The sequence below is a fragment of the Emiliania huxleyi genome, assembly GCF_000372725.1.
Source record: "Emiliania huxleyi CCMP1516 unplaced genomic scaffold EMIHUscaffold_104, whole genome shotgun sequence".
NCBI lineage: Eukaryota > Haptophyta > Isochrysidales > Noelaerhabdaceae > Emiliania > Emiliania huxleyi.
Window position 1 is genome coordinate 380,188 of NW_005202176.1, and position 23,594 is coordinate 403,781.

At 64.8% G+C, this 23,594-nt stretch overlaps 8 protein-coding genes across 8 annotated transcripts; 4 read left to right on the plus strand and 4 right to left on the minus strand.

Annotated features, from left to right (window-relative positions):
* Positions 1 to 4,095: 4,095 nt before the first annotated feature.
* On the plus strand, positions 4,096 to 5,122 carry EMIHUDRAFT_222699 (hypothetical protein; the record flags this gene model as incomplete). Its single annotated transcript, XM_005792953.1, has 2 exons — positions 4,096 to 4,613; positions 4,759 to 5,122. The coding sequence occupies 2 exons, from the start codon at positions 4,096 to 4,098 to the stop codon at positions 5,120 to 5,122; spliced, it is 882 nt and encodes a 293-aa protein (XP_005793010.1).
* A 381-nt stretch (positions 5,123 to 5,503) lies between these two features.
* EMIHUDRAFT_439641 (hypothetical protein) lies at positions 5,504 to 7,062 on the plus strand. The gene is made up of 2 exons (XM_005792954.1): positions 5,504 to 5,987; positions 6,204 to 7,062. The coding sequence occupies exons 1-2, from the start codon at positions 5,523 to 5,525 to the stop codon at positions 6,360 to 6,362; spliced, it is 624 nt and encodes a 207-aa protein (XP_005793011.1). The 5' UTR covers positions 5,504 to 5,522; the 3' UTR covers positions 6,363 to 7,062.
* A 1,424-nt stretch (positions 7,063 to 8,486) lies between these two features.
* EMIHUDRAFT_222702 (hypothetical protein) lies at positions 8,487 to 11,108 on the minus strand (the record flags this gene model as incomplete). Its single annotated transcript, XM_005792955.1, has 4 exons — positions 8,487 to 8,567; positions 8,818 to 8,870; positions 8,949 to 9,891; positions 9,972 to 11,108. 4 exons carry the CDS (start codon positions 11,106 to 11,108, stop codon positions 8,487 to 8,489), a joined length of 2,214 nt encoding a protein of 737 aa, XP_005793012.1.
* Positions 11,109 to 12,258: 1,150 nt separating this feature from the next.
* Positions 12,259 to 13,554, minus strand: EMIHUDRAFT_69669 (hypothetical protein; the record flags this gene model as incomplete). Its single annotated transcript, XM_005792956.1, has 1 exon — positions 12,259 to 13,554. The coding sequence occupies one exon, from the start codon at positions 13,552 to 13,554 to the stop codon at positions 12,259 to 12,261; it is 1,296 nt and encodes a 431-aa protein (XP_005793013.1).
* Positions 13,555 to 15,381: 1,827 nt separating this feature from the next.
* Positions 15,382 to 16,540, minus strand: EMIHUDRAFT_222705 (hypothetical protein; the record flags this gene model as incomplete). Its single annotated transcript, XM_005792957.1, has 3 exons — positions 15,382 to 15,487; positions 15,637 to 15,676; positions 16,048 to 16,540. 3 exons carry the CDS (start codon positions 16,538 to 16,540, stop codon positions 15,382 to 15,384), a joined length of 639 nt encoding a protein of 212 aa, XP_005793014.1.
* An 819-nt stretch (positions 16,541 to 17,359) lies between these two features.
* Positions 17,360 to 19,909, plus strand: EMIHUDRAFT_466520 (hypothetical protein; the record flags this gene model as incomplete). Its single annotated transcript, XM_005792958.1, has 5 exons — positions 17,360 to 17,501; positions 17,602 to 17,695; positions 17,889 to 18,035; positions 18,219 to 19,190; positions 19,265 to 19,909. Exons 1-5 carry the CDS (start codon positions 17,395 to 17,397, stop codon positions 19,907 to 19,909), a joined length of 1,965 nt encoding a protein of 654 aa, XP_005793015.1. The 5' UTR covers positions 17,360 to 17,394.
* A 748-nt stretch (positions 19,910 to 20,657) lies between these two features.
* Positions 20,658 to 21,212, minus strand: EMIHUDRAFT_222707 (hypothetical protein; the record flags this gene model as incomplete). The annotated part of the gene is made up of 2 exons (XM_005792959.1): positions 20,658 to 20,962; positions 21,035 to 21,212. The coding sequence occupies 2 exons, from the start codon at positions 21,210 to 21,212 to the stop codon at positions 20,658 to 20,660; spliced, it is 483 nt and encodes a 160-aa protein (XP_005793016.1).
* A 1,617-nt stretch (positions 21,213 to 22,829) lies between these two features.
* EMIHUDRAFT_44128 (hypothetical protein) lies at positions 22,830 to 23,504 on the plus strand (the record flags this gene model as incomplete). Its single annotated transcript, XM_005792960.1, has 1 exon — positions 22,830 to 23,504. A coding segment is annotated over one exon (675 nt), but the record flags the coding sequence as incomplete, so codon positions are not given.
* Between the last annotated feature and the right edge of the window lie 90 nt (positions 23,505 to 23,594).

Here is a 23,594-nt window from a genome sequence, read left to right on the forward strand (position 1 = left end):
GGTCGAGCCGGCGCCTAGACACTTCCTAGACACTTCCTAGACACTTCCCAAAGGTGGAGCCGGCGAGGGTCGAGCCGGCGCCTAGACACTTCCTAGACACTTCCTAGACACTTCCCAAAGGTGGAGCCGGCGAGGGTCGAGCCGGCGCCTAGACACTTCCTAGACACTTCCTAGACACTTCCCAAAGGTGGAGCCGGCGAGGGTCGAGCCGGCGCCTGGGCAGAGGGGCGGGGAGGCGGGATCAGTCGACGTGCGTTGCGGGCGCCGGCGTGAGAGTCACCGAGGGAGAGGGAGAGGGCGAGGGAGAGGGCGAGGGAGAGGGAGAGGGAGAGGGAGAGGGAGAGGGAGAGGGAGAGGGAGAGGGAGAGGGAGAGGGAGAGGGAGAGGGAGAGGGCGAGGGAGAGGGAGAGGGAGAGGGAGAGGGAGAGGGAGAGGGAGAGGGAGCCGGCGTGAGAGTCACCGAGCGCGGCGTCCGACGCAGCAGAGTCGACGTTGTGTGTGTGTGTGTGTGAGAGAGGGGGAGAGGGAGAGGGAGAGGGAGCCGGCGTGAGAGTCACCGAGCGCGGCGTCCGACGCAGCAGAGTCGATGTTGTGTGTGTGAGAGAGAGAGGGAGGGGGAGGGGGAGAGGGAGAGAGAGCCGGCGTGAGAGTCACCGAGCGCGGCGTCCGACGCAGCAGAGTCGACGTTGTGTGTGTGTGTGTGAGAGAGAGGGGGAGAGGGAGAGGGAGAGGGAGCCGGCGTGAGAGTCACCGAGCGCGGCGTCCGACGCAGCAGAGTCGATGTTGTGTTCAACGTGGATCTTGTAGTCGTGGTTCTGCCTCCACTTCTCGCGCCCTGCGAGTGGCAGGCGCACGCGAGGGTGGGGCCACAGCAGCCGCCTCTCGCCTGGCCTTCCCTCTCGCCGCCTCTCCCTGCCGCCGGCCTCAGCTCCGCGCCCGTCTCCCTCTCTCACCCTCTGCTCGCCTCGGTGGCGCGGGCAGGCAAAGCCGCGCATGTCGCAAAAGCAGTTCTCGGGCAGCGAGCTCTGGCTGCGCGGTGGGCTGTCATCGCCCATCGAGAAGGCGCGGCGCGCGCGGCCCCAGGCGTTGTTGCTGCTTCCGGAGCCTCGCCGCTCGTCAAAGCGCCCGCCGCGGTTCGTCCTGCGAGCGCGCGGCGCTGCGTGGGAGAGTGCGAGGCTGCCGCGGTCGGACGGGGACGAGACGGCCAGCAGACGCGGCATCAGTGCTACTTCACTCCGCTCCAGGCTTCGCACCCCCCGTCGTCGAGAACCCGGTCCGCCACCTTGCGCACGCTGACGGCTAGGTCGGAGAAGGCCTCGCCAACCTTGGCGCCGACGGAGTCGTAGTTCCGGTTCCCTTTGTACACCGGCGCGTAATCGTCGTCGTCGTCGTCCCAGCGGCCCGGTCCTCCACGCCGTGCCGCCATGTGAACTTTTGTCCTTTCCTCGCCGAGGGTTCGGGCTCCTTGCAATGGGGTATTCACGCAACTATTTTTGGAGCTCTGGCGTCTGGCCACTGGGGCCCCCGCGCCGGTGGCGGTCGACACGCCGCGGCGCTCTCTCTCAACACTCAAGCGGCACAGCAAAAAAGGTTAACGCGACCCAAGGCCGGGCGCTATGACGCGTCACGCGACAGGCGGCCCACTACGCTCGCGCGCAACTGCGTGCGGCACCACATGCTCGCGCCAGACGTCGGACAGCGCGCCCAACTCCGAGCGGGACGGAGATCCGTACGCGATGCGATGGCCGATCCACATCAGCGCCACTGCGCAAGCGCGGGCCGGCGCGGGGAAGAGCGAGTGGCTCGCCGGCGACCATGGCTCTCGCCGAGGCTCGCCCCAGCAAAGGGGGTACCCCGTTTGAGGGTGGGAGTACCTCGCCAGTCCCAGTTCAGGTAGAGCTCTACTTAGATCTACAGACGACTGAGAGAGAGAGAGATTTTTAGCAATACTTGACGACTGTGTGTATCGCACGACACGCCTTGCTTGCGATTTGCCGGGGGCGGGGGCGGCGGAGAAGAGATTTTTTCCTTCGCCGCGGAGCTGCAACGCTGCAACCTGCAAGCAGCGCCGGGCGATTTACTTTATACCGCCTCCCGGTCCCCCTCGGCACACCTCCGCTGCAATTGTGGCGCAGGCCTCGTCAGTTTTTTGCTCTTTGTGCATTTACTCACCCCACCGCAGTACAATTGATTGAGTCCGGGTTTTTTATGCGTATGATTGTAAGGGCGTAGGGACCCGCCCCAGGACAGGCTCTGTCGTTCTGATGGAGTGCTCTGGTGCCGAGGAGAGCCGCTGGCAAGAGGTAGATGTGAAGCCAACGACGGGTCGGTACAGCAGGCCGACCAGAGAGTGCAGAGTGAGCACTGCCCCTCTCCAAGATCGACTCCTGTGAAGAAGCCCGCATAGGACCATCAAGGGGAGGCCAGGTACACTTGACCCGCGCAAAGAGCTAGATGCAGCCGTCGCCATTCTACGGCCTCAGAGCGTATGCCTTGCCGCCGGACGGTGGCGGTCGTGTCGGTGGTTGGGCCGTTTTGCACGACGGCTGTGGCGGCGCTCTGGAGGGGAGGGCGGCCACTTTCGGGTGGTGGATGACCGGCCTTTGAGGTCTTGCAACCCTAGCTGTGACAGCTGAGGGAGGGTGTAGAGGATGTAGAGTGTAGAGCGCTGTAGAGCTGTAGAGCTGGAGAGCGCTGTAGAGCTGTAGAGCTCTACATCCGGCGCGTGACGATGTGAGTCCGATGTAGAGCGATGTAGAGGCGCTCTACAACGTAAAATCTCTACAACAAATTCTACACCATAAGCGGCGAACGAGAGGCACGGTCGCTCTCCGACATGAGGCGCGTTGCACTTGCCAGTGCTGCCCTGGCCTTCTGTCTGCCCGCCCAATGGGTGGCAGGTGCCTCTGCTGCTGTGACATGCCTCACGGCTGCGACTGGCCGGCGCCTCGGCGCGTCAGCTCGGCTCGGCGTAGCGATCGTGGCCAGCGCAACTCGCTTGGACTCAACGCTCAGCCAGGAGCTCCCGCACGCGCGCTCGCTGGCGCGAGTCATGGCGCATGCAACGCGCAGCAATGCTCTCCTCGCCTCGCGCAAATGCGACCGTCCTCGCAGCCGACAGTCCACCGCCTGCTAAAGAAGCACTGCGACGAATGCGGCACCGGCGACGCATGGCAGGCTGGTCATGACGCAGTTATAGGGTGTTGTGTGCCGTCAGAGTGACTCTCTGTGTGTCAGGGATAGTCAGGGCCGTCCATCAGAGCTCCAGTAAGCTCGGAGACACACCCCACTAGCGCGGCTCGACCTCTTTGAGTCACTGCCTTCCCAGCGGTTTGGCTATAGAGCCTCTACAACAAACTCTACAGCAGAATCGCGCTCTACATCGCTCTACATCGGACTCACATCGTCACGCGCCGGATGTACAGCTCTACAAGCTCTACAGCGCTCCAGAGCGCTCTACATCTCTACATCTTTACAGCGCTCTACACTCTACATCCTCTACACCCTCCCTCAGTGTGACAGCTTTGGACAGCTCGCGTAACCCTACCTAGGAACAGCGGGCCGGCTAGGGTTGAGGCCACACAGCCCGGGACATGACGAGGGTGGTCGGTGGTGGAGGTCCGAAATCACGCCGCTATGCCTCGGCTCCAGCGAGGTCTCTCAGGCCCTAGCTCAGGTATATGCAGTAGCCGGAAGCAGGGAACACTCACCCCCCAGCACCAGTCTTCTAGGTGGAGGGCTGGAGGCGGGCCCGCTGGTATCGTCGGGAAGGTCGAGGAAGGGTGGGTGGATGAGCGAGAACCTGACAAGGCCTGTATATGGGCTTCCAGTATCGGACCTTCAAGACATGCGTCGCCTCGCACTCCGGCCTTTTGTCGCTTGCGTGAGATCGGGTCTCGGGTGGCGCGATTCCCATTGGCAAAGCCGTGTTCACATCGAATAAGTCATCGTGTGATCACATCGGATTGCGGCGGCAATAGATAGATAGAAAGGCGAAGAACTCAGAAGCTGATGTATGTAGAAGCTGAGCGCAAGAACCGAGACCGCACATGGTTAGGACCGAACCCACTGACGCTGGTTTCGGCTTCACGGCGCATGTGTGTGTCCTCCCGCAAGCGCGCCCGCACCGCCAGCGAAGGCGAGGAGGAGGGCGAGGCTGTGCCAGTCGCGGGTGGCTTCGAGGCGCCCATCTTTGGCGCGCGCGTCGTCGGCCAGGTCACCACGCTGGCGCTCGAGGGCGAGGACGGCCCGCTGTTTGCCGTTGCAAGCGATCGCGCGGGCGGCTGGTACGTCACGACAGAGCACTCGCTGCTGCATGTGTCGGCGGCCGGGCGCAGCCGCACCGTCGCGACCTGCGAGGATTGCCGCCGCCGCACCGTCGCGACCTGCGAGGATTGCCGCCGGCCGGGTATTGCTCTCAGCCCCGACGGTAGCGCGCTGTTTTTGGCGGACAACGGCAACCACAAGATCCTGCGGGTGGAGGTGGCGACTGGCGCTGTGACTATGCTCGCGGGCAGCGGCGAACATGGCGACGCGGACGGTGTGGGCGACGCGGCGCAGTTCAACGCCCCATACGGCGTCACCATCAGCCCCGACGGCGGCGCGCTGTTTGTGTGGCGGACTACAACAACCACAAGATCCGCGGGTGGCGGTGGCGACGGGCGCGGTGACGACTGTCGCGGGCAGCGGCGAAGAAGGCGACGAGGATGGTGTGGGCGGCGCGGCGGAGTTCGACGGCCCGTCTGGCATCGCCATCAGCCCCGATGGCAGCGTGCTGTTTGTGGCGGACTTCGGCGGCTACACGATCCGGCGGGTGGAGGTGGCGACTGGCGTGGTGACGACTGTCGCGGGCAGCGGCGCCGAAGGCAGCGCTGATGGCGTGGGCGGCGCGGCGCAGTTCAACAGCCCAATCGGCATCGACGTCAGCCCCGACGGCAGCGCACTGTTCGTGGCAGAGTTCTGGAACCACAAGATCCGGCACGTGGAGGTGGCGAGGGGCGCGGTGACTACGCTCGCGGGCAGCAGCACTGCTGGCAGCGCTGATGGCGTGGGCGGTGAAGCTCAGCTCGACAACCCAGTCAGCGTCGCCCTCAGCCCCGACGGCAGCACTCTTCTGCATTGACATGGCGCCGGAGCGCGGCGCGCATTCGCGTTTTGTCGGCGCGTGTACATTCGGCGGACCTCCGTACATTCGGCGGACCAAAGTGAGTTTGATTACTGCTAGTCGTTTCTGGAGATATGCCAAAGGCTCCCAGCGCCCACCGCACCCGTCTCGGCTGGCGTCACAACAGGCGACTCGTCTGGCATGGCCCCGTTCGCGGCTAAACGCACCGTCTCCCGCGCGAGCGAAGCGGGTTTCCCACTCCTCTCGCCCCCCCCCCCCACACACACACCACCAACAACAACAACCACCACAACCACCACCACCACCAACCACCACCACCACCACCTACCTACCTATTGCGGGGCCCTCTGGGGGGTCCCCCTATAAGGGTAGGGGGTACTAGGGGGCCGCCTCTGCCATGGCGCCCACCATGGACGAGCTCGTGCGGCAGCTCCAGGAGGCCTCCGGCCTCAGCGGCGAAGAGCCCTCCACATGCGCGCTTGGTGGGAAGCCGCGTGCCTTTGAGCGGTTCCTCATCGCCCACAAGCTTGACGTTCGAGCCGCGGCCGCTGCCCTCCGAGACACGCTCCGCTTCCGAGCCGAGCACAGCCTGGATGACAGTGGCGCTGGGTCGCACGCGCGCAAGATGGTGCTCGCCAAGGTGGCGCCGCATTGGCCTGGCGGCCTCGTCACGAGCATCGCCGGCGGCTCTGGGGTGTACTATTTTGGGTACGGCCCGCTCCGGCCTCGGAAGCTGATGCGTGACATCTCCGAGTCGGAGCTCCGCACCTTCTACCTCCACTTCGTGGAGGGGATGCTCGCGCACATGAACGCGGCCAACGGCCGAGCTTGCCCGACCGAGCGGTGGGCGGGCCCAGTCGAGGCGCTCTCGTCCGCATCCGCTCCTCTCACCCGCCTCTTCCTCTCACCCGCCTCTCCTCTCACCCGCCTCTCCCTCTCACCCGCCTCTCCTCTCACCCGCCTCTCCCTCTCACCCGCCTCTCCTCTCACCCGCCTCTCCCTCTCACCCGCCTCTTCCTCTCACCCGCCTCTTCCTCTCACCCGCCTCTCCCTCTCACCCGCCTCTCCCTCCGCCCAGGTCCACGACCTGCGCGGCATCTCGCTGTCGACCCACTTCTACCCGCCCGGCCTGGCGATGCTCGCTCGCGTGCTCTCCCTCGGCCAGCGGCACGTGCCAGACAACCTCCGAAAGGAGCGAGGCCGCGGAAGGGGCAATGAATTAATTCTTCATTATTAATTAATTCTTTAATTAATCAACCTCCGAAAGGAGCGAGGCCGCGGAAGGGGCAAGGGGCGTCGGAGGGGCAACGCCTCACGCCGCCCGGCCGCTGTGCGCAGGCGTACTTCATCTTTGCGCCGCGCTGGTTCTCCGCCTCGTGGGGCGTCATCAGGCGGGTCCTGCACGAGGACATCGCCGCGCGCATCGAGATCCGCTCCGACGGGGGCGGAGACAGCCTCGCCGCCTTGCTCGGCGGGCAAGGGCGCGTGGAGGAGATGTGGCGCGAGGCTGAAGCGCGGGGCTACCCGCCCGCCCCTCCCCCCGGCCCAGCTGCCACCGAGAGCCGTTCCAAGAGGGAGGAGGACAGCAGTGGCGCCGGCGGCGGCGGCGGCGGCGGTGGCGGCTTCGGCGGCGGGGACAGCACGACGCTCCTTGTCACAGCGAGCATCGCTGCGAGCTTGCTCGTCGCGTACAAATCAGACCACCTCGACTGGGGCCTCGTGGCCGTGGGCTTGCAGCTCGGCTTGGCGGGTGTGAGCCTGCTGCTCACGAGCACTCTCCCGTGACCTGTTCAGTGTTATGCGCTGTGCACCAGGAGTGTGTGTATGGGTTACCTCTAGTGGACGACAGCGGACACGTGTGTTCTCTCTTTTCAGGGCTTTGTCGCCTCTGGTGTGCTGTGACGTGCGAGAGCGTGAAATGGTCTGACACGAGAAAACGCGTTTCTCTGGTAGGACGGGAACGAGATGATAGTAGGGAGTAGAAGAAAGCAAAGAGGAGCCCTGCGCACGCACGACTCCGCGCAGGAGAAACCCCTCCCCAGACAAAACACAAGGGAGAGGTGGGTGGGTCACAGAAAACTGCGGCCGCCAGCGACTGAGCGTCTCGCTGGCGGACGGGGAGAGAGGAACACAAAGGGACGTCCAGACGTCCATCCACTGGGATGAGAATACTGGAGATCTGAGGTCGAATCTGCCGATTCCACAGCCGCCCACAGGAGCGCCGCCTCAACACGGGGTCTCGGCTCTATCGAGCCATGCTAGCTCCAGCCGCAGCCCCACCCGGCCGCCCGAGGGTGTTCCCGCAGGCAGAGAAGACCAATCCTGGAGGAAGCAACCTTCTCTGGTAGGACGGGAACGAGATGATAGTAGGGAGTAGAAGAAAGCAAAGAGGAGCCCTGCGCACGCACGACTCCGCAGGAGAAACCCCTCCCGCCCGTGCTTTTGCGCAGCGCAGCCTCCTCCTCCCTACGCGCAAGCTGGGCATGAGGATGATGGCGATTATGTCATGGCGTTGACGATCGCCAATACAGCCGTGATGCAAACGCAGATGAGGACGAACAGATGCCGATGGTGATAAGAGGTTCCCACCCTTGAGAGACGCGCTGAGTTGCCTCGCCGCGCCGCTGTTGATGACGGTACCTCGCGCGTCCGCTATGCGGTGCCGCGAGCTTCCGCTTGTGTATGGAAACCGATGGTGCCTCGCGCGTCCGCTATGCGGTGCCGCGAGCGTCCGTCTGTCTCCAGCGAGGATGGTACCTCACGCGTCCGCTGCGCGGTGCCGTGAGCCTCCTTCCGTCGCCTGTTGCTGGGCGGTGCCTCGCGCGTCCGCTGTGCGGTGCCGCGAGCGTCCGACACCAGCAACTACGGTACCTCGCGCGTCCGCTATGCGGTGCCGCGAGCTTCCGATGTGATTGACACGCTGCCGGGCTGTGTAGCCGCCACCCGACCGCCGCGTGACGATGGTGCCTCCAGACACGAGAGCTCTTTAGATTTGTGCACGCCCCCGTTACCCCGTATCCGGTGAATAGCCGCGGGGGCGTTCAATGCGTGAGCATGTCCAGTTCCCAATTGAGCTTCCTACGACGCTCCAGCTCCGGCTTGTCCGGCTTGCCCAGCTCCCGCTTGCGCCGTCGGTACTCGCGGTTTCGCCGCCGGCGCTCCTTGCGCTGCGCCTCGCTCATGCGCATCTGCTTCACACTTCGGCGGAAGACCTCCACGGGGTGCTGATGAGCGGCGCCGTCACGCTGTGGACCCTGGGCGCGATCCACCTCGCCGGCCTCGTCACCTTCCTGAGCTGATCTGCGGCTCCGTGTATCACATCGCCGAGGACCTCGAGCTCTAGGGCTCTATCTAGCTCGGCTTAGTAGCCGAGGCCGGGCCCGCCGGCGCCGTCGGACTCAGAATCTGCGTGCATGCATGGCGCCAGGGCGAGGAGCCGGCCCTGGCCACGGCATGCAGCCTTTATTAATAAATTGAGCATGCATGCAGCGCTCGCTGTATGCCAGGCCGGCCGGCTAAGACAAAGTACTTTACAAATCAATGCATATGTCAAATAGATTAGTTACAATCATATTAATTATTCGTACACGAGCTGGCAGCTCACCTTATTTGCATGCACGAATGGCGGCCGGGCCTCTTAGTCTAGCTCAGGCCTCAGGGACACGCGCCAGCATGCAGATCGGGCCGCGCACGTCACTGGCCTCGCAGGAGATGATGGGGTGGACCCGCGTGCGAAGCCCAGTGCCTGGCGGCTGCGCGCATGGAAAGGTTCACGGTAGAAATTTGGGATTGTCCATCAGAATGGCATTGGGATGGTCGCGACCGAGCGAGGTGAGCAAAACGCGGCTGCTCGAGACCCTCATGGGCATGCGACCGTGTGCGGTCAGGAGGTTGTCGAGCACGAGCACGTCGCCTGCCTCCAGAGTGAGAGCGACCGAGTTCTTGTAGACGAGCGCGCGCACGTGCGCGAGGGCCTCCTCACTCAACGGCGAGCCGTTGCCGTACGTCACGTGCACCGGCAGCTGTTCCAAGTCGCTGGGGGAGGGGTAGGGTGTCGCGGCGAGGAAGGCAGGATGCGACGAGTGGTAAGAGTTGTGGTGAGCGTGAGCCTGAGCAAACATGATGTCCTCTCCCGTCACGGGGTGGGGGCGCATGACCTCGTCGACGGTCTGCCACATGCGCAGCGAGTCGCCCTGCAGCCACTCGAACCCGTAGCCGTTCGCCGTCAGCCACTGCTCCGCCTCCTCGCGCGTGTCGCCAAGGAAGTCCTGCCAAGACGGCCGGTTGCCCCCAAATAGCATGGGCGAGGTCACCTTGCCCCGCGGCCATCCGAGCTTGGCATGCTCCGGGTCTTGCGTCCTGTTCTGAAGCACTCGAATGTAGGTGAGGCCGAGCTTTTGGATGCCACTCAGAAGTGCGGCGTCGAGCTGCTGCGTCACGTTGCGCATATCGGCCAACAGCGTCTCGCCGCCGTCCTGCGCGCCTCCCGCACGCGCGCAGAAGAAGTTGATGGTGCTCGGGTGCTGCTCGCGCCGATACGCTAGCTCCTGGTGGGGCTCCACAATCATCGCCGCCGCGAGGTCGGACGCTTCGGCGGCGAGCGCGCCCACCATGGAGCGCGTCGTCGTGCCGAGGTGGTACGGGAAGAGCCGATGGCCCATCGCCTCCAAGAAGGCCTCAAAGTCGTTGGCGTCGCTCAGCGGTGCCCCACGGATGAGCACCACGCCCACCTCGTGCAGGCGGGAGCCGATGACGGCGAGGGCTTCCTTCGCGTAATCCTCGATGCTCGCGTTGCTGTCCGGGCGCGCGCGCAGCAGCAGAGGGAACGTGCCGTCGGCTCCGGTACCACCAGCGGCATCGAGTCCCTGTTGCCGCCAGGCACGAATGGCTGGCCCCGAAGCCTGGTGGGCGCGGTGACAGGGGCACAGCCCCGCTCATCGTGCTCCAGGAGGAGCGACGCATTCTCCCTGCGGTAGCGAGAGAGCTCGTCGTGGAACTGCTGCAGGGCGGCACCGCCCGCGCGCTCCGCCATGATGCGGTGGGCCTCGTGGAAGCGGTCGCGCAGGAACGAAGTGTCGAGGTCGCCATTGTTTGCCTGCCGGAACAAGTGCGACAGCTGCAGCGCGCAGTAATCGGTGTACTGTTGCGCGGTCATCGTCCAGCGCTCCTCCCCCGTCAGGCGGAAGGGTCCGTCCTGCGGCCAGATGCCTGGCACGGGTTTCCCCAGGGCGGTGGTGCGTCCGGAAAAGTGGTGGAGCGGCGCCTTGTGCTTGAGGTCCTTGTTGGCGAGAAGCATCTCAAACCACGTGGCCTTGTCCATCGCGCACGTCCAGTACACGAGCTGCTCGGCGCGCTCACCGATGAGCTCGCGCAGCTCATCGCGCCTGGAGATCGGAAACTGCGAAGCCTGATAGCCCACGGTGCCGTAGATGCTGTGAAAGAGGCCTGCGAGGCAGACGTCGTCGTCGATGTTGTCGCCGAGGTGCTGCCACTCGCGCAGGCAGTGTTCGTTGCCCAGCAGATGGTCAAAGAAGTGGCCGCTGTCGAGCTCGCCCTCGCCGCGCAGCAGTTGCCCATTGGTGACGCTGGTGTAGTTGGGCGCTCGCTGGCTGCCGTGCGGGATCATCTTGGTACCGATGGACTCGAGAAAGCCGTACGCGTCCTCCCCGGCATGCCTCAGCTGGCTGTCGACGAGGCCAAAGTGCAATAGCCTGTCGTCGAAGGACGCTGCGACCCTGCGTCCATCGCCATCGTACTGCCGCCTCTTGGCCAGCTCGATGTACTCAGGCTGCTGCTCGGGCATGTTGGCGCGGCTCTCATGATAGGTGCCGTAGAAGCGGTTGCTTGCAAGCTGCTGAAGCTCCTCCCACGGGGTCGTGCTCGCGCCCAGGAGGCCGTCGCCACACTCGTGGCTCGCTTTGGCAAAGGTCACGGACACGAGAGCGCACGCGACCACGAGTTTCTTTGCGGCATCGCGCATCATGACTTAGCGACTGAGCGTCTCGCTGGCGGACGGGGAGAGAGGAACACAAAGGGACGTCCGGACGTCCATCGGATGGACCATGTTGGTCCATCCACTGGGATGAGAATACTGGAGATCTGAGGTCGAATCTGCCGATTCCACAGCCGCCCACAGGAGCGCCGCCTCAACACGGGGTCTCGGCTCTATCGAGCCATGCTAGCTCCAGCCGCAGCCCCACCCGGCCGCCCGAGGGTGTTCCCGCAGGCAGAGAAGACCAATCCTGGAGGAAGTAACCGCGCGTGCAAAAGAGCCTGAAAACAACGAAGCACCTCCCGAGCGAGACCTGAGATATCAGATGATGGACACGGGCTATCGCATCTTCACCACTATCCACTCGCTCAGCAGAGAGCAGTCGCACTCGGAGCGTCCTCACTCCTCTCGCTTGCGAGCGGGGGGGGCGCCGTGGTCCGGCAGGTCCACAACCGACACGAGTGCACACGCTGGAGCTCGGACACAAGTGCACGTGGCCCGCATGTTTGTGCCCGATCGCGCGACTCCCTGCCCGCCCCTCACTCAGCCGCCTCGCAGCTCCACAAGGGCTGCCTGGCGGCCTCGCGCGACCGCGCCGTGTAGACGCTCTCATAGACGGTCAGCCGGGAGCCATCCGCGTGCGCCACCGCCTCCTGGAGAGGGGAGAGGGGGCGGCAGGGAGGAAGGAGGGCGAGGGAGTGTGGAGCGTCCAGGGCGGGGGCTGGCTCGAGAGGGTGGGGCCAGCCGGAGAGGGCGGGGCTGGCTCGAGAGGGGAGGGCTGGAGGGACGGCGGAGTCGCCTTCCCTCGCAGGTTGACAAAGAGGCAGGCGTCGACCGGGCAAGTCGGCCCCTGCATCGGGTCGTTCATCGCGCCCCACCGCGCGCGCGGCTCGCCGGCCAAGCTCATGTCCCCCGTCGGCTGCAGCTCCGCGGACACACGCTGCGCGTCGGCGCCGCCCGCGCCGGCGGCGCACGAGTAGCGCTTGCCGCGCAGCCGCTTGATGAGCGGGTTCTTGCGCGCCTCCTGCTCGAACCCGTTGGCAAGACTTATTGATGAATTAGTCATGACTAAGTATCAATTAATGAAAGCCTCCTGCTCGAACCCGTTGGCAAGACTTGTAAATTCATCATTCATAATAATTCATTTAGATCTAATTAAAGCCTCCTGCTCGAACCCGTTGGCGTGCCGCGAGAACCAGTCCAGCCTGCGGCGGCCGTAGAGCGTCTGCACCACCTGCCCGCCCTCGCCCCCGGCAGGCTGCTTGGACGGCCAGCTCGGGATGGAACCCATCGCCTCGTTCCATGCGTTGAGCAGCCAGACGCCGGCCGCGTTCGCGCCCGGCGGCGGCTGCGGCAGCGGGTAGGCCGGCGAGATTTGGTTGAAGTGGCGCTTGTCGAGGGACCACTCGCCGATGTTCCACGGCTGGCAGGGCGTGCCGTCGAGCATGTACTCAAACTGGTACGTGTAGTGGAAGATGTAGAAGCGCCCTGCGGCAAACTCGGCCAGCTGGGCCTCGGTCGAGAGTGCGCCCGGCTCGACCTGGAACTCTTCGACGAGCCGGTGGACGATGCCCTCCGAGGCGGCGGCGATCGAGTAGCCCCACATCTCCTGCACCCAGCCCTGGATCACCCTCTCCGCCTCGGAGTTGGAGCGGAGCCCCAGCGAGAAGTCGAGCCACTTCTGGTAGACGCGGCGCAGCTGGTCGAGGTGGATGAGGAGAGGCGACGGGCCGACGGGCTGCACGCTCTTGTACGACCCTCCGGGCCAGTACTTCTCGACCACCCACTGCTGCGACGGCTGCGGAAACATGTACCCAAACACAAAGGCCGCCGGCTTCTCCGGAGTGGCGAGGTTCGGGATGGGGCGCATGATGACGTGGTCCGTCTCGAGGATGAGCACATAGTCACTCGTCTTTCGGATCTCTGCGAGGAGGGTCGTGCTCTCCATCAGCTGCTTGACCGAGTTTGGCCTGTTGAGGACGCCAAAGTGGAAGTGCGACGCCAGCACCTGCGCGCTCAGCTCCACCGTGAAGAGCGTCGGGATCTCGCCTTCGAGCCCGTCGGGCCGCCCGCCGGCCGTCGCGCACAGCCGCGTGAAGGCCGCCATGTCGGTGCACTTGCCGCCGGCCGCGGAGGCCTTCTTCCAATGGTGGTACATGATGCGCGCCTGCCACTGCTGATAGACCGACCCCGTCGCCGTCAGCACGGTGTGGTAGGGACGCCGCCCAGGGCAGCCGTCGTCGGCAGCGGCGGCGGCGGTGGCGGCGGCGGTGGCGGCGGTGGCGGCGGTGGCGGCGGGCGCCGGCAAGACCGCGGCAGCGGCGGGCGTCGCCGTGGCTGCGACTTTGGGCCGGAGCGATGCGTCCGCTCGCAGCTGCTCCACCGCGGCCAAAAGCCGATCCAGCCGCTCCTCTGCCCGCTGGCTCGACGCCGCCATCTGCCGGAGGGCCGTCATCTGATGCTCGGTGCGCGCAGCCGCTTCGGTCCGCTCGGCCATCGACGCCTGCGCCGAGGTCATCGAGCCGAGCGAAACGAGCGCAGCGCACAGAATCAGCGCCAGCAGGGCGCCCTGCAGCGAGTTCATGACTTGGGGCGGATTTCGCGGCGCCAGAGAAGAATTCTTGCGGAACAAGCCTCTCTCACAGCACACTGGCACGACAAGGGCGCGGACTGGCGCGGACTGGCACACACACAGGCTCACCACCGGAGCCGCCTAAGCCAGAGAAGAATCTTACTGTCGGAGAAGAATTTCGCGTGTCCGAGGAATCCCTGGGACCCTGTCGTGTGGGTGAACCCTGCCCAGCCCCCCTCCGTGTCGCGATGCGCTCCCCGCTCCCGTTCCCCTGTGTCCCTGATCGTCCTTACAAGATCCTGCTCGTGCAGGTGGGGACCCTGTCCTTCTCCCACCCCTCGTTTGGCGTGCCCGTTTTATTTATTTATTTATAGATATTTTGACGGATGACCGAAAATGGGCAAAAACGGGGTGATTTCGGTCATCCGTCAAAATATCTGAAGATCCTACTATAGGATTCTCCCCAAACCTTGCTCAGCTGATCCAGCACGGGTCGTAGGCCAGGCCTGGGCAAAGAAACCAGTACCTCATCAGGCTTCCCTGAGCGTCACAGCTCGGTGATCGTGCCGGCCGGACACCACTGTAACGTCCGTTCCGGGCATTTGAACGCGACCCTCGAGGGCAAAGACATGGGCTCTATGGCTCAGATTGGACTCCTCTTGGTCCCTTCTGATGCCCTAGGCCACACCTGGGCCTTACCTGGGGCTCTAGGGGGTGGGCAGGGTTTGCCCCCCGAAACTGGCCAGGAGGACCTTAACTGCAGAACGCCGCCCCTCTACTCGGAGCTAGTGATACGAGAATACGCACCACGCCCACGCAATACTACTCGACGATAATACAAGAATACGCAGCTTGCAGACGCCTATAAAGAAACAGCGAGGTAAAGTTCGGCGGCTACGATAAACCGAAAGTTGTCGTAAAACGCGGGCAAAAGCAAAGCAGAGGGGAGAGGGGGGACGAGCACTGCTTCGCCTTCGGCAGCGTGCACCTCGATCCTGTACCGTGTTTGTTATGACCCCCCCCAATGAACATACCAGTGAGGGAGGGCGAGACGATCGAGGGGTCCCGTACCATGCGGAATCGACCCTATCCAGTGCTCAAGTGCTCAAGCAGAGGGCGGGCGCTTTTGCCGCAGCGATAACCGCCGCCGCTGAACCTTCTTTCTAGACGGCTAGGATTGAGAGCAGCCTCGCTCTCAATCCGAGAAGTCGAAGGATTGTGAGCAGCACTCCTCGCAATCGTAGCATCTCTGTGCGATTGTGAGCGCCTACGCTCGCAATCCTACATCTTCTAGGACTAAGAGCAGCTCCGCTCCCAAGGTGACTGGTGACGCCTACGACTACTACCAGCGCGCTCGCAATCCGAGCAAAGTCTAGGGTTGCGAGCAGCACTGCTCACAATCCTAGCAACATGCCTCCGATTGCGAGCAGTAGCGCTCGCAATCCTACATCTTGTATGTAGGACTATGAGCGGCTCCGCTCACAATCGTACCAAAGATCCTCACAATCCAAACAGTGATCCCACCGATTGCGAGGGGACCCGCTCGCAATCCTAGAAGATGTAGGATTGCGAGCGTAGGCGCTCACAATCGCACAGAGATGCTACGATTGCGAGGAGTGCTGCTCACAATCCTTCGACTTCTAGGATTGAGAGCGAGGCTGCTCTCAATCCTAGCCGTCTAGAAAAGCAGGTTCACCCCCGCAGCCTGTCGAGCAACTTCCGCGGCGCCCATGCGCCGCCGGCCATCATCATGCGCGTAAAGAAAGGTGCAAAGTAACGGCCGCGTTGCGAGAAGTTTCTGATAGCAATCAGGGTCCGCACGCGACCTTTCGTTGTTGGCGCGTCTACAATCGGGGCAGTCCGGAGGGGAACGCGGATGTCGCGGCCTCCGCCACGGGCGCGCCGCGGCTCGCATGTCCAAGGATTGTCACAGGAGGACGAGCGCACCTCCGCTCCACCAGCAATGCGCCGCCCGAAGCCACGCAGGCTTTCCAAGGATGACATAGTTGCCGGCGTGCGCGGCATCATGGGCTTGGCGCTTGGCGGGGGCGCGCGGGCGCGCCCCCAGCTCCGCACAGCAGCCAGCACGAGATGACTGTCGCGTGTCGGACGACGGACGGCGTTCCAAGACATGCGCTCGAGCACATGCGCTTTTGGCCGGTGGCCCTTTTGGACAAAAAAACCTAGCCGTCGCGGCTAGGACCGCGCATGCAGGCGCGCACGGTGACACGTGGCGTGACGTGGCGTACACCGAGTGAGAGAAGTAGAGTGATGAGGTTGCACGTGGAAGCGCATCTCACGTCTCGTCCTTGGCGCTTCTCTGCGCTGTCCTCCGTTTCGCCCTTTCCCCTCTCGGACGGCTGCCTCCGGAGGCCTCTGCCGGCGCTTTGCCCACCTCCCACCCGTCAGCGAGCGCGTCGCTGCCGTCCCACGCGTCGACCGCCCTCGCCCACTCCAGCACAGCAGCCTCGTTCGGCGGGCCTGCGTACTCCAGCACACGCTTGCCAGGCGGAGCGTTGCGGAAGAAGGCCTTCAGCATCGGCCGGCCCGCTTCGACGCCCTTGGCAAAGCCGCCGCCCGTGTCGGTCGCATCAGGCTCGAGGCTCAGGCGGGCAAACTCGAGCCCGGGCACTCGCTCGGCCACGGACGCCAGCGTCGGCGAGAAGCTCTCGGCGCGATGGCAGCCTCTAGTGTGGAGCAGGAGCACCACCTTCTCGTTCTTCATCACGAGCTCTTTCGTGGCCGCCATGTCAATCGCCGCGAGGCTCGAGGGCTGAGACGTGTGCGGCTCATCGCCGAGCGTGGTCGCGGCGGCGAGCGATAGCACGATCCTCTGTAGGCGGCGAGCCATTCGCTTCTATAGGGGCACTCAGGGTGCGGTGTGTGGTCGAGACCGGCGTGCGGCGGGCACGCTTTATCGCGCAGAGCTTGTCGCTATGCCAAGCTGCCTGGGTGAAGAATTCGAGGTCCGAGCGCCTCTCACAGCAGAGCTGGCTCGGACTGGGTGGAAGAAATCGGCCTTACACGTGGCGAGGAAGTGTGCATCACTATTGCTCTCTAGAAAAGAATATTTCCTGACAGCATCAACACACACACACACACACACACACACACACACACACACACACACACACACACACACACACACACACACACACACACACACACACACACACACACACACACACACAAGAGAGAATCGGCTACGGGACCGGCCCCAGCTTCGGCTGAGGGCTGACAAGCTGCCGAGCCCAAATCACTGTGAGAGTCGTGATTTCTTGTTGGTTAATAAAAATCTCTCTCTCTCTCTCTCTCTCTCTCTCTCACACACACACGCACGCACGCACGCACGCACGCACGCACGCACGCACGCACGCACGCACGCACGCACGCACGCACGCACGCACCGGCACGCACGCGGCACGCGGCACACGGAAGATGCTAGGGCACGGGCGCGACGGGAAAGCCTCCATCCAGTATTGAGAAAGAATAAATCCAGTATTGATTTAGTCAGGTATACGAGCCTGACACCGGGGACCAGGCAGCGGTGCCGAGGTTTCTTGGCTGTTGGCGGGGGGGGCCTGACACCAGGCAGCGGTGCCGAGGTTTCGGCCTGTTGGGGGGGGGGGGGGGGGGTTGCTCACATCTCTCCGGCTCGAACGGGGCGGGAAGCAGCCAGCCAACGACATCTCAGCGACATCCGACATGTCGATGCTCACCCCCAACGCTTGCATCGACATGTGCTACGGCGAGAAGCCGACGCGACCGGTGGTTCAGCTCGTGGACGTGCGGCTGCAGGGCAAGAACAACAAGTGCGCCGGCACCGCCTCTCACTCAACCCGAGCGCCACCACTGCGCCGGCGGCGCAAAGGACCCGCACCTCCGACTCACACGTGCCCCGCTCGTGCGCAGGGGCGTGATGTCGGACGGTGAGACCACCTTCTTCGCCGTCTTCAACTCCGCCGTCGCCAAGATGTTTCGCTCCGAGAGCAACCCTGACGGCCAGGCGCGGCTCTCACCTGCCGGCCGCACTCGTAATACATGTCACCTCCCACCCACCCCGCCGACGTCCTCGCCGCGAGCCGCCACCCGCTGCCGCGCACGCATCGCCATCCCACTGCCCGCTGCCTGGCTCCACGCGCCGCTCCCGCCACCGCCAGCCTCGCCTCACTGGGCCGGCCGCTCCCTGCCGCCCGAAGGTCGAGCTCTACTCTGCCGTGCGGCTCACCGACTACACGATCTCGACGATCTCTGCCGAGACGCGCGTCGCCATCGTGATGGGCATGGAGATGAACGAGAGCCAGCCCGAGGGCAAGATCGGCGATCCCGTCTCGGCCAAGGACAAGGCAAGATCGACTCGCCCACCCGCGCCCACCCGCCTCCCTGCACACCGCCTCCCTCCCTCTCCTCTTCGCTCTCCGCTGCCTCTCCGCTGCCTGCCACCTCCTCCACCCCCCCCCCCCTCCCCCTCCCCTCCCCCTCCTCCCCCTCCCCACTCCGCTCGCCCCCCTCGCCCCCCCTCCCTGCAGGGCAAGCCCGAGCCGGCAGAGCTCCCGGCCGCGACGCCGTCCAAGGGCCCTTCGCCCGGCGGCCACTCCAACACCACGCCGGAGTCGTCGCAGCAGAGCCGCGTTGCCCCCGCCGGCTTCGCGCCCAAGCCGGCGGCGCGCGCGAGCGAGCCCGCGGCGCCCGGCCGGCCGACCCCGATCGAGGCGCTCAACCCCTACTCTCGCACGTGGACCGTCCGCGCAAAGGTGACGGAGAACGGCGAGCTGCGCTCAATCACGACCAAGGCGGGCGAGACGATGTCCGTGTGGGAGATGGTCATCGCGGACGAGTCGGGCGAGATCAAGTGCACCGCGTGGCGCGCGGACGCGGAGCGCTTCGCGCGCATCGCCGAGCTGGGGAGCACCTACCTCGTCTCGCGCGGCCAGATCAAGATTGCAAACAAGCGGTACTCGTCGACGGCAAACAACTACGAGATCACGCTCGGAGCCGACTCGGCGATGGTCAAGCAGGACGTCGAGCTCAAGACCTTCACGCCGACGTACCACTTCGACTTCACGCCGATCGCCGACCTCTCCGCCAAGCCCGCCAACTCGACCGTCGACGTGATTGGCTCTGTGACTGAGGTTGGGCCGGTGCAGAACATCGTCTCCAAGGCGGGCAGGGAGCTCGTCAAGCGCGTCATCAACCTGAGCGACGACTCGAACGCGGCCATCGAGGTGACGCTGTGGGGGAAGAGCGCCGAGACCTTCGCCGAGGACGCCGCCGCCACCGCCGCGGTCGTCGCCTTCAAGGGGCTCGTCGTGTCCGAGTGGAACACGCGCTCGCTCGGCGCCGTCCGCTCGACAAAGATCCAGATGGACCCCGACCTGCCGCAGGCGAAGCGGGTCAAGGCGTGGGCCGACACGGGCGCCGCCTCGGCAGCCACGTCGCTCTCCATCAACACCAGCGGCGGCGGCAGCGGCGGCGGCGGCGCCTCGATGGCGGACGATCTGGTAGCTCCGCCGCTCGCGCCGTGACCGCCCCCCTCGCCCGCCCGCTCACCTCCTGCCCCGCCTCGGCTCCTCAGGCGGAGCTCCTCGGCTTGCCGCCGTCCAAGATCCCGGAGAAGGGTGCGTACGCCACCGTGGGAGGCTACATCTCGCGGATTCTCACCTCGAAGGGCGGCGGCGGCGGCGGGCCCGCCGAGGAGAGGCCGATCTGGTACTCGGCGTGCCCGAAGTGCAACAAGAAGGCGATCGGCGAGTACGGCGCCGGCTGGAGCTGCGAGTCGTGCGGCTGGTCGGGCGACGCGTGCACGCACCGGTACATCGTCGCCGTGCAGCTGATTGACGCGTCCGGCACGTCCTACGCCACCGCCTACCAGGAGCAGGCCATCGCCATCTTCGGCAAGACCGCAGACGAGCTCAAGGCGATCAAGGACGCGGACCAGAGCGCGTTCGAGGCGGAGTGCAGCTCGGTGCTCTTCAAGCGGCGCACCTTCCGCCTCAGGGCAAAGATCGAGACGTACCAGGGCGTCGACCGCACAAAAGTGGGCGTCGTCAACTCGACGCCCACAACGCCGATCACCGAGGGGAAGCGCATGCTCGCCGACATCATGAAGTACGACCTGCCAGAGCCGCCCGCCCCCGAGCCGTCAGCTACGCCCGACGAGCCCATGCCGCAAGCGGCCGCCGACGGCGAGGCTGCGGAGCCGGCCGCCGTAGAGGCTTGATGCCGCCGACAGGCCGGCTCAGCACACTTATTAGCTGCCGCAGGGAGGACTGCGGCAGGGGCGTGAGCGTGAGAACCCTCACACCCCGCGCTCTCGCGTTGCGTACTGTACTCTGTTGGCGGCGTGTCCGTGCGCGCGACACATCGCATTTTCGCCCGGTCTTAACATGCATGCAGATATGTTGTAATTCAAGTATGAAAAAAAACTGTTCAGTTTTCAAAGGCAAAACACGACTCTCTGCGGTTGGTGTGTAATTCAAGTATGAAGTTCGTACCCTCACTTCCGCTCTCGACAGTCGAGGGGGAAAACTGCCGTGCAGGCCAGGCACCAGGCATGGGATGGCCGCAGGAGAGCGGGGGGGAGAGACTGCGATCTCGGATCTGCGCGCAGCCCGCCCGCCAGTCGGGAGTCGCCAGGCGCCACCGCCAGCCGGCGCGCGGCGGGGAGTCCCATGTGCTCCCATCACTTCCGTCTTGTGACCGCGAGGAAAATTCGTTTTGCGCGGCCGGATAAGGGTCCAGCTCGCGGCCGCTGCTTTGATGTTCAACACACTTCAGCCGCCCCCCGCGCCCCGGCCCCCGCGACTCGTATTTACTGAGTCGTGAGTCTGGCTCTTGACTTCGCCACCGCCCGACACCGTACGTACGACTCATTCTCCCTGGCAGCTTGCTTATTCGTGCTTGGGGTGTCACTCCAACTCCCAAGACCAAGGCGCAAGCTGGTGCGCTCCTCCTCTTCTTATCGACCCTTAGTCAACCTTGCTCGCTCGGACGCTCGCACGACTCATGGCGATGATCGATGCGACGCCGCGGGCGGATGCCTCGCTCTCGACGCCTGCCCTCGCCTGCGCCTCGCGTGCGGCTTCGGCCCAGTCGACCCTGCTCACTGCCCACGCCAAGACGACCACCTTGAAGACTTCGCCGGCCAGGTCGGACCACCAAAAGCCAGGCAGTCCCCACCCCCATTGGATGGGCATGAGGTAGGCCAGCGGGATGAAGATTGCCCACGACGCGATGTTGTTCGCGATCAAGTTGATGTTCGCCTCCCGCGGACCTGATGGTTTGCGGCGGCGGGCCTGTCAGAAGGCAATGACACGGCGATCGGCACGCACTCACAAAAGGGAACCGAGCGAGACGCTCACGACGGTCAGCAGGAAGCGGAGGTAGACGAAGGAGACGGTCACAACAAAGACGGCGAGGATCGAGTTGCACAGCTCGATGAGCTCTGCGTCCGTCGTCCAGATGCGCCACACCTCGTCGTGGAAGAGGAGCAGGACTACCGCCACGAGCACCGCTCCGAGCATGAGGGTCACCGAGCCAATCTATGACGGGTCGGTGACTTCACGCGCAGCGGTGAAGGCAAGCACAGGACGGGGTGGATGTGAGAGGAGGGCGCATGCCTTGAGGATTCGCTTGGCCGCCTCTGGCTTCCCTTCGCCCAAATAGCGCGCGAGACGGATTTGCGTCGCCGTGGAGAGGCGCGGGGCCCCCAGAGGGTGTCCATGCGGGGGGGAGATGGGTTCCCACGGCCCGCCGCAGGCGCCGATTTTTTCGGCATTTTTTCTTTTTTCGCCATTTTTACTTGTTTTCATGGGAATTCGGCGTACTTGCGGCCATGCTATCACGCCTTGCGACAGCCTGTCGGCGCAGCTGACCGTGCCATGATGCACAATTGATCACCTGCATAGCTCGCGGCCTTAGTATCAAGCATTCAGTGACGACCTGATCCTACGACCAGTAGGAAGGTGTCCTTCCATCGTGTGCACGCTTCTGGCGCAATGCGCGTCGCCTCGGATTGGCTGCTGGCACTCTCGAGGCTATGCCTACACAGCCTCGCGCGCATGGGCAGTCAGGAGGGACCACGCACCTTCACAGGACAGCGCCGGTGCCTCTCTCTTGGACTGGCAAACTTGGTGGTCTCGTGTCACCAATGTGGGACCAGTGCGGCATCGCGCCATCGACAGCTCTGAACTGCGCCTCACCACTGACCGGGAAGGCCGCCAAGTGGGCCAGCACAGGTCGCATATTGTGGCAGCAGTCAGCAGTGCATGTCTGATAGCTAGAGCTGCAGCGTCAGGGTCGCAGGGTCGGATCGTGTCAAGCCTCTCGCCCGGCCAGCCGCGTGCAGACGTCGGCCTGTCTGCTGTCTGGAGTGATCTGTCGGCGGTCAGAACGACCGATTAGGTTACAGTTATCTGATGGTTGGAGGGTCTATCTGTATGTACTCCTCGAGATCTCTCCGAATCTGCCCTCTACTTAACCGTACTTAATCGGGAAGTCGGTGCTCATAGAGACTCATAGAGCCGGGGCCCCGTTTCCGCACTGCGGCGCGGCGCACGGTGCCTCCGGGGGCCCCCGCGCCGGCCCAGAGGCAGGCGTGTGAGGAACAAGAGCCCCGGGCCCCCCGCGTTTCCGTTTGCTGCGGGGGTGAGTCGCGCAGGCCGCCAGCCGGGGCGGGCGGGGCATCGTTGGTGCATCGTACGGCCGTAGGGAGACGTAAGAGGAAGAGAGAGCGCTCATGAATCGTAACGCACTTGCTACCCTACCAAACTCGGTCCCGAATCCAGTCCTCTCCTCACGCGATCATGGCGTCCGGTGCCGGCAAGCGCGCCCGCACCGCCGGTGGAGACGGCGAGGAGGACGAGGAGCCCGTGCCGGTCGCGGATGGCTTCGAGGCTCCCATCTTTTTTGGCGCGCGCGTCGGCCAGGTCGCCACGCTGACGCTCGAGGGCGAGGACGGCCCTCTGGCATCGCTCGGGTCGGTTGGCGTCGCGAGCGACCACGCGGGCGCCTGGTACGTCGCGACCAAGGACTCGCTGCTGCACGTCTCGGCGGCCGGGCGCGTGCGACGCGTGGCAGCCTTGCCGGCAAGTGACGAGTACTACTACACCGCTGCCGCCAGCCCAAACGGGAGCGCGGCGTTTGCGGCGGACTGCGAGAACCACAAGATCCGGCGGGTGGAGGTGGCGACTGGCGAGGTGACGACGGTCGCGGGCAGCGGCGAGAATGGCGACGCGGATGGCGTGGGCGAAGCGGCGCAGTTCCGCTACCCAACTGGCATCGCCATCAGCCCGGACGGGAGCGCGCTATTTGTGGCGGACTGCTGCAACTACAAGATCCGGCGGGTGGAGGTGGCGACAGGCGCGGTGACGACGATCGCGGGCAGCGGCACAGCGGGCAGCGCTGATGGCGTGGGCGACGCGGCGGAGTTCGGCGGCCCACGTGGCATCGCCATCAGCCGAGACGGCGGCGCGCTGTTTGTGGCAGACCAAGGCCACGGTGAGATCCGGCGGGTTGAGGTGGCGACTGGAGAGGTGACGACGCTCGCGGGCGCTGGCATTTGGGGCAGCGCCGATGGCGTGGGCGACGCGGCGCAGTTCTACTGCCCACGTGGCATCGCCCTCAGCCCGGACGGGAGCGCGCTGTTTGTGGCGGACAACGGCAACCACAAGATGCGGCGGGTGGAGGTGGCGACTGGCGCGGTGACGACGATCGGGGGCAGCGGCGAGGCTGGCGACGCGGACGGCGTGGGCAATGCGGCGCAGTTTACCAACCCAAAGGAAGTCGCCATCAGCCCCGACGGCAGCACGCTGTTGGTCGGTTCGAGAGGTGGCCTCCGCCAGGTCTGCGTGGCGGCGCCTCCTCCGCCTCCCTCCTTTGCCCCGATCGTCGTTCCGCCCTCCACC